General features: G+C 44.2%; 1 protein-coding gene across 1 annotated transcript; it reads right to left on the bottom strand.

Annotated features, from left to right (window-relative positions):
• Window positions 1–2,326: 2,326 nt before the first annotated feature.
• Window positions 2,327–7,077, bottom strand: LOC132618100 (uncharacterized). The gene is made up of 2 exons (XM_060333156.1): window positions 6,276–7,077; window positions 2,327–2,596 (listed from the first exon to the last, which is right to left on the bottom strand). The coding sequence occupies exons 1-2, from the start codon at window positions 7,066–7,068 to the stop codon at window positions 2,568–2,570; spliced, it is 822 nt and encodes a 273-aa protein (XP_060189139.1). The 5' UTR covers window positions 7,069–7,077; the 3' UTR covers window positions 2,327–2,567.
• Window positions 7,078–9,131: the final 2,054 nt, after the last annotated feature.

Genomic DNA, 9,131 nt, shown 5'->3' with positions numbered 1-9,131 from the left:
AGTATACCAGAATATCGTCAATAAATACTATCACAAATAAATCCACGAGTGGCCTGAATACATTATTCATCAAATTCATGAACACTGCCGGAGCATTAGTCAACCCGAACGATATCACTCGGAACTCATAGTGGCCATATCTCGTTCTGAAAGCTGTTTTGGGAATATCTTCTTCTCTAACTCTCACTTGATGATAACCCGACCTCAAGCCTATTTTAGAAAACCATTTGGCACCCTGTAGTTGATCAAATAAGTCATCAATCCTTGGGAGAGGATATTTGTTCTTTATTGTCACCTTGTTCAATTGCCTATAATCGATGCACATTCGTAGGGAACCATCTTTCTTTCTCATGAACAAGACTGGTGCTCCCCACGGTGATGAATTGGGTCTAATAAACACCTTTTTAAGCAATCTTTTAACTGTGTCTTTAACTCTTTCAATTCTGTCGGAGCCATTCGATATGGAGGAATAGAAATAGGCTTGGTGTCCGGCAACACATCAATGGCAAAATCAATCTCTCTTTCTGGAGGAAGGCCTGGAAGCTTATCTTGGAATACATCTGGAAATTCAATCACTACCGAAACAGATTAGAAAATTGGTGATTTTGCTTCTGTATCATAAACTCGGACTAGGTGATAAATATAGCCCTTGGCTATCATCTTTCTTGCCTTAAGGTAGGAAATAAATCTACCTTTTGGAGAGGCTGTTTTACCCTTCCATTCAAGCACGGGCTCTCCTGGAAACTGAAATCGAACCACTTTCATTCGGCAATCCACATTGGCATAACATGAAGCTAACCAATCCATACCCATAATCACATTAAAATCTAGCATTTCCAACTCAATTAAATCAGCTTTGGTCTGGCGATTGCATACCACAAGTACACAATTTTTATACACTTGTCTAGCTATCACGGGATCACCAACCGGAGTAGATACCTCAAAAGGTTAGATTGGCTCAGGTTTCACCCCAATACAACCAACAACATATGGAGTAATATAAGAGAAAGTAGAACCCGGATCTATCAGTGCGTACACATCATGGGAAAATATAGATAATGTACCTGTAACCATATCCGGGGAAGACTCGAGATCATGTCGTCTGGCTAAAGCATACACACGGGGCTGAGTGGCACCTGAAGTAGATCCTCCCCCTCTGCCTCTATCTCGGCCTGCTGACATCTGGGGAGTCTGACCTACCGGGCGCACTGAAGATGAACCCGCTGCTGATCCTGTGGGCTGAACCCCAAATTTACCACTGATCGACGGGCAATCTCGCATCATATGCCCGACCTGACCGCAGGCATAACAAGCATCTGTGCCCTGGTGACACTGTCCGGAATGTAATCTACCGCACTGGCTACATCGCGGTACCGGGGGTCTCCTCTGACCATAATCTCCCCTGAACTGAGAATCCGAAGCTCTCAAACTCTGACCCTGTCCTGAAGGAAAGGAGCGATCAAATCTCCTACCCATAAATCGAGGAGGTGCACTAGCCACCGACTGGCCTGAGTGTCTAGAATAAGTCTGCCTCGATCCCCCTCTATAATCGCTACCTGTCCCTATAGATCTGGCCCGCTTGCTTTGCCTCCTATCAATATCACGATCACATCTTTGTGGTTGCTGTCGTCCCTCTAAGTTCCGGGCATGGGCTTGTATTCGGGAAATATCCATCATGTCTTGCAACGAAGCCGTCAAGCAATCCTTGAATAGATGCAGCCCTAGGCCACTCACAAACCTGTGTACCCTATCGCCCATCTCGGCCACCATAGTTGGAGCATACCTAGCCAATGAATTAAATTGAAGACTATATTGCCGAGCACTCATACTTCCTTGATTTAGATTTAAGAACCTATCCGCTCTAGCTCGGCGGACCTCAGGTGGAAAATAGTGGCGGATGAAATCATCCACAAATTCTTGCCACACGGGAGGAGGCGCATTTTCTTTTCTTGACGCTAGGCAATTATTATACCACAATACCGCCACAACTCGGAGTCTATAAGATGCAAACTCCACAGACTCAGTCTTGGAGGCATGAATAATCCTTAATGTTCTCAGCATCTCATTAATAAAGCGTTGCGGGTCTTCATCCGGCTTTGACCCAAAAAACTCCGAAGGATTCAAACTCATAAAGTCACGGGCTCTAGCACTAGTTGCCCGATCACTTGAACTCACATTCTGCCGCTGTGCCTGGGCGGCAACCAACTGTGTCAGTAAATGAATGGCCTCGGTCATGTCACGACCCAACTAGGGGCCGTGACGAGTACCCGATACTTGTACCGAGCACCCCTTATCTATCTCGTATAAACAGTGCCATATTTTTTTTTTTGAAACATAGACTTGCAAACGTCGTTAATACTTTATACAACAACATCATAATGCCCAAACATCGTATATCTACTGAACCTGCCTAACTGTACATATCTGTCTACGAGCCTCTAGACATAGTGTAATTACACATAGAAAGGGCCGAGTACTATCGTGCCCGAATATACATATACAAAATAGTACCGCTGAAGTAAAGCTCCGGAACAACTGGAGCACTGTAGAGTACTGCTGATAAGCTCCTATAGATCACGTCCACCAGCCTGCTGACCTGCGCGGCATGAAACGCAGCGTCCACAAGAAGGGACGTCAGTACGAATAGTGTACCGAGTATGTAAGGCATGGAAAATAATAGAAGCAGTAATATAGAGCATGATTAACAATATCAGGGAATCATAGGATCGATAATGCAGCAAGAAAATAACCTGCACGTAGCGAGGCCCCTTCTCGGGCCGGCTTTCATATGGACTTGTCCCCTTTTTTTTTTTTTTCCTTCTGCAACGTTTCTTTTTCGTAGACTTAGGAACTAGGGTTAATATCATGTTGCATTTTGTCACATTACGCTCTGCACTATCATAGTATGTCGTATCCGGTCATATCGTAGCTTATCACCTCACGGTATTTTATATTCTAGCGTATCATGTCATAGTGTGGCTTGCCACAATATAGTCTAGCTTATCATATCCTATCTTATCATATCATAGCATTTCGTGTCATAGTATATCATCTTATTACATAGCTTTCCTTTGAAAATCTCTTCTTATACATATATGTAAAAATAAGATGTCTCATATTGCCGAGGCGTCGGCAGCCGATCCATTTAGCCATAAATGTACTTCCCGCGTCCGGGCATCCCGCGTCCGGGACGATATCATGTCATGTAATGCCAACTGATCAGGTGGAAATGCGTGTATAACGCTCTGCCCTTATCCCCATCTTCCCCGTATACGTGTACATACATCATGCTTATATGTCAGCGTCTATAGCGCTCTGAATCTTTGATTATATACACAGCTTGTACATACATATGTGTTTTACATACATTTACTTACATTATCTACATATACATATAGTGTATAAGCGTACAAGGGGGCCAAGGAGAATCATGTATCCATCGGAGTGACGTAAGGTCGGTGACCTCCGATTATCTTATGAAAGGATAGTGATCGTTTTGTCTTACCTCGGAAAGAAAACAAGTATTTAAGATGAGAGTATCAATGGAGGATAATATTAGAATGGACGTAAAATAAAATCGGGGTATTATAGATGTCATTTCATAGACTTTGAAATCTTCTAGAAAATAAAATCATGGCTAGGGAATATAAATAAGTTTCAAGAATTAGTTTGTCACTTTCATGTTCGTATAAGATGCTTAGCTTAGTCGTCTTAGTCATAGGGTCATTCCGGTGGTACGTATTATAGGCATTCCCGCTTATCTAACATCATGGTCATCCTTGTCATCACAGAGGCATCCTCGTTAGAGGAATCATAGTACTTATCTCATGGTAACAAGATCGGGATCAAAGGTTCCCTTCGGGTTCACTTGAAGTACATCAACCAATACTATAGGAAAGTCCGGGGGTAGCGGGCCCACCTCGGGCCGGATGAGGTGGCGTATATTATTTACATATACTACAGGTCATGTCATTACTTGTGAGGGTTCTAGGGTGATCGGGTCCCATTTACGCACGTCATAGAGGTCTAGGAGGTCTTTCTATCATTTTGCGCACTTTCTACTTCAATTCAATTGAATGAAAAGTTGAAAACTTTAGGTGCGGATTCCGGGGATTGAGGTCGTCCCCGAGGCTTGTGCCCGACTTCTTACAACCAAGACATGCCATAGAAAGAAGGGTGAAGCCTTACATACCTCTCTCCGCTCCTTTAGCTACTCCAAAATCGCGTCACAATCTCGTCAAAATCTGCAATTTGGTCAAGTTTACCAAAACTTTCATTAGTATACTTTGAGTTAGAATCTTAAGGAAACATTTGGCTACCGAAATTTCGACAGCACTTCCCCTATAAATACTCCATCCCACCAAGTTCAACTTGGCTAATTTCAATCAACAAAAATCCCGGGAATTCAACCCGGCCAAAATATCAACCACAATTCCAACAACAACAATACTAACAACTTCCATATTCAATCAACTTACTACTTCTTCCAAAACTTTCTAACTTTTATGAAAACAATGACAACCTCATAATCTATATTCCAACAACATCATACTAAATAAAATTGACTCATTCTCTTCCATTTTTTCCATAACCACACGGCCAACACCAACATACACACTACAACTTCTCAATATTCATTCAACTTCCATTTTTTTTTTCCATATATCATTCACAACAATAACAACCAAACATTAATTAAAATAATTGAAGCATGGCTCATACACATATATACATACACACGGCCATGTACTATATTTCTCTCCTTCATAAATTTCATCCATTTTAGCATACTACAACACATATAAACCATGTATAACACATAAAGCAAGGTTAGAATTTTACCTTTATTCTTCAACTTCTCACTTGCTTATCTCTTGGAAACCTATATGATTTTGAATTTTTCTTGCTCCAACAACAACTTCACCTTGTTGTGCACCCTCTACTTGATAGAAAATAATTTTTGGAGAGATTTTTTTCAATTTTTCTTGGAATTTTTGTTCTTGGCCGAAAGGCCTTGGGGTTTCTCCCCTTCTTTCTTTCTTTTGAGTTCTTGAAATTTCTAGACACTTAATGGATGAAGATGACTTAGTCATCCCTTATATTGACTAAGTCTTATTTCATATTGGGCTTAGACCCTCTCCAAGGCCGGTTGGGCCTATAAATTCCCAAAGAAAACCTTCAAGCCCATTTATATTTTGGGCTACTACTTGAAATTCTTGAAGGCAATTTTTCCAACTTCCAATTTTGCCCTTCGTCTTCCTCCGTATTTCCACGAGTCATGTCGTGAACTCCCCTTCATGCTCTTGACCTTTCTCATTATTTCCACTCCTAGACTCTTCATAAACAACTCAAGTGCCAAACACAATAAAATGTAGCCTCGCTTGTCGTTTTCCCGCGATTGTCTTGAATTATCCAATTACATAAAACGCGGGGTATAACATCCTCCCCCCCTTTAGAACATTCGTCCTCGAATGTTAAACTCGCCTCATAGCGTAACACATCATTTCGGGGAGGTCTCCGTTGTAGATGCCTCATGTCACTTAACATGTCCACCTTAGGAGCTTAGGTTGCCCTCTTTGCGATCTTCACAGTTGTAATTCCTCATTCGTGGCGTCTGCCGCGTCTATCCCCTCACTAGACATGTTCCCGCACACCGCCTTATCATGAATTCCTTGCATTAGATAGTGTGGACTTAATATCGGTCTCACCCTGTGACATCTGTACTTTTCTCCTTCGTTCCCAAAGCTTTCTGTTGTCATGGCTCCCCCTTTCTTGTTAGTTTAGTCCGTCTCGGCCTATATGACTCGTATGGGGTTTCTAACCACTTTCCACACCCCAATTTACTTTGAGCTGCCTACTCTTACACTCGTCTCTTGTTTTCACATTTACGAAATTTTCAGCATATTTCCCAGGGGGTCACCCATCATGAAACTACTCCCACCTGAGCACGCTTAACCTTGAAACTCTGATGCATTTCAGCGTCACGGTGTTAGTATTTTTACTTCCGCTTCCCCGTACTACCTATATTATATAATATGGGGTAAGTTGGGGTCTCAGCAATGTTTGAACACCCTCGTAGCGAATATTTCTCTTTTAATGACTATTTTAGCCTTCGCAATCACAAAGATTCACTTTTTACCTGTGCGGGTGACTATTCCTCACTCTAATATCCAAATTCTTAGTATGTTTAGCAATACAAAAGGGCAGGGTTGGATAAGATAGAATCCGAATCAATTAATGCACATATTATAGAAAATACCAACAAAAAAAAGTACCTGTGGCCGCATCAGCGGGAGGCTCAGGGTCCTGTCGTCCTGTCAGTGCATATATACGGTGTGGAGGACCGGCTGCGCTGGGTATCCCTCCTCTGCCTCGGCCACGACCTGCTGGAGCCTGGGAGGCCTGTCCCTGAGGGCGTACGGTCGACGATGAACCAACTGCGGACCCGGTAGGCTGGGCTCGGTCTCCGTCATCTCTCAATGGGCAATCACGCATCAAATGGCCAACCCGCCCACAAGTATAGCAAGCACCCGTACCTGCGCGGCACTCTCCCGAGTGTGGCCTGCCGCATCGAGCACATCGTGGCGGGGGTGACATTATCCTGCCAGCATCAGCCCTAAACTGAGATTCTGAGGCTCGGGTACCTTGATCCGGTCTCGAGTGAGTAGAACGGTCAAACCCCCTATCAGCAAATCGAGGAGGTGCACTGGCCGCCGGTTGGTCTGAGTACCCGAATTGCCCCTGTGTCTGTCCCCCTCTGTACTCACTTCTAGTCCTGGAAAACCGGCCTCTCTTTCGGGAACCCCTGTCTGGATAGCGCTCCTCCCTCCGTGGCTGATATTGTTCTTCCAAATTTTGGGCGTGGGCCTGGATACGGGTAATAGTCATCCCGTCTTGGAGTGAGGCCGTCAAGCATTCTTTAACCAAATGTGGCCCTAACCCACTCACGAAACGGTGCACATGATCTCCCCTATCCGCTATCATAGCTGGGGCATACCTGGCCAATGAGTTGAAACGAAGACTGTATTCCCGAACACTCATATTTCCCTGTCTAAGGTTTAGGAACATGTCGGCTCGAGCCCGTCGAACCTCTGGTGGTAGGAAATGTCGTAGAAATGCCTCTGTAAACTCCTGCCAGACCGGAGGGGGTGCATTTGCTCCCCTCGAAGATACCCAACTGCTATACCACAGAACTGCCACATCCCGCAGTCTGTATGAAGCCAACTCTACGGACTCCGTGTCAGAAGCATGTATAATCCTCAGAGTCCGCAGCATCTCATCTATAAAGCTCTGCGGGTCCTCCTCTGGCTTTGATCCATAGAACTCTGGCGGCTTCAGGGTAATAAAGTCTCGGGCCCTTGCGCTTACCGCCCTGTCTCCCGTGTCTACATCTTGCCGCTGAGCTTGTGCGGCAACTAACTGGGTCAATAACTGGATGGCCTCTGCCATCTGCTGGCCCGGAGCTGCTGGCGGTGGAACTGGGGGTGCGGGGGCTGGAGCGGGAACTCTTCCCTGCTCTGCTGGTGCAGGGGGAGCAGGAACGGTCTGAGGGGGAGCCTCATTATGAGATTCTTCTTCTTCTAGCTCCCGTTCAACTCTGCTGGCCGCCACTCTCTTGGCTTTCTCGGCCATCGTAGCCTTTTTCTTCGGCGGCATTACTGAAACCATAACATAGGATTAGGAAAGGAATGTGGAAGCCTGGTAGCATAGCTCTATCGCACGATCTTAGAATGCAAAGAAGGTCATATTTCCTAAATGCCCTGTAGCCTCCTGCCTATAAGTATGGCGCGCTACACACCCATAGACAAGACTCTACTGGACACGGCTCGTAGACAAACCCTAGGACCGAACTGCTCTGATACCACTTCTGTCACGACCCAACTAGGGGCCGTGACGAGTACCCGATACTTGTACCGAGCACCCCTTATCTATCTCGTATAAACAGTGCCATATTTTTTTTTTTTGAAACATAGACTTGCAAACGTCGTTAATACTTTATACAACAACATCATAATGCCCAAACATCGTATATCTACTGAACCTGCCTAACTGTACATATCTGTCTACGAGCCTCTAGACATAGTGTAATTACACATAGAAAGGGCCGAGTACTATCGTGCCCGAATATACATATACAAAATAGTACCGCTGAAGTAAAGCTCCGGAACAACTGGAGCACTGTAGAGTACTGCTGATAAGCTCCTATAGATCACGTCCACCAGCCTGCTGACCTGCGCGGCATGAAACGCAGCGTCCACAAGAAGGGACGTCAGTACGAATAGTATACCGAGTATGTAAGGCATGGAAAATAATAGAAGCAGTAATATAGAGCATGATTAACAATATCAGGGAATCATAGGATCGATAATGCAGCAAGAAAATAACCTGCACGTAGCGAGGCCCCTTCTCGGGCCGGCTTTCATATGGACTTGTCCCCTTTTTTTTTTTTTCCTTCTGCAACGTTTCTTTTTCGTAGACTTAGGAACTAGGGTTAATATCATGTTGCATTTTGTCACATTACGCTCTGCACTATCATAGTATGTCGTATCCGGTCATATCGTAGCTTATCACCTCACGGTATTTTATATTCTAGCGTATCATGTCATAGTGTGGCTTGCCACAATATAGTCTAGCTTATCATATCCTATCTTATCATATCATAGCATTTCGTGTCATAGTATATCATCTTATTACATAGCTTTCCTTTGAAAATCTCTTCTTATACATATATGTAAAAATAAGATGTCTCATATTGCCGAGGCGTCGGCAGCCGATCCATTTAGCCATAAATGTACTTCCCGCGTCCGGGCATCCCGCGTCCGGGACGATATCATGTCATGTAATGCCAACTGATCAGGTGGAAATGCGTGTATAACGCTCTGCCCTTATCCCCATCTTCCCCGTATACGTGTACATACATCATGCTTATATGTCAGCGTCTATAGCGCTCTGAATCTTTGATTATATACACAGCTTGTACATACATATGTGTTTTACATACATTTACTTACATTATCTACATATACATATAGTGTATAAGCGTACAAGGGGGCCAAGGAGAATTATGTATCCATCGGAGTGACGTAAGGTCGGTGACCTCCGATTATCTTATGAAAGGATAGTGATCGTTT

Source organism: Lycium barbarum, chromosome 11, assembly GCF_019175385.1.
Source record: "Lycium barbarum isolate Lr01 chromosome 11, ASM1917538v2, whole genome shotgun sequence".
Taxonomy (NCBI): domain Eukaryota; kingdom Viridiplantae; phylum Streptophyta; class Magnoliopsida; order Solanales; family Solanaceae; genus Lycium; species Lycium barbarum.
This window is presented reverse-complemented; position numbering and strand designations above follow the sequence as displayed.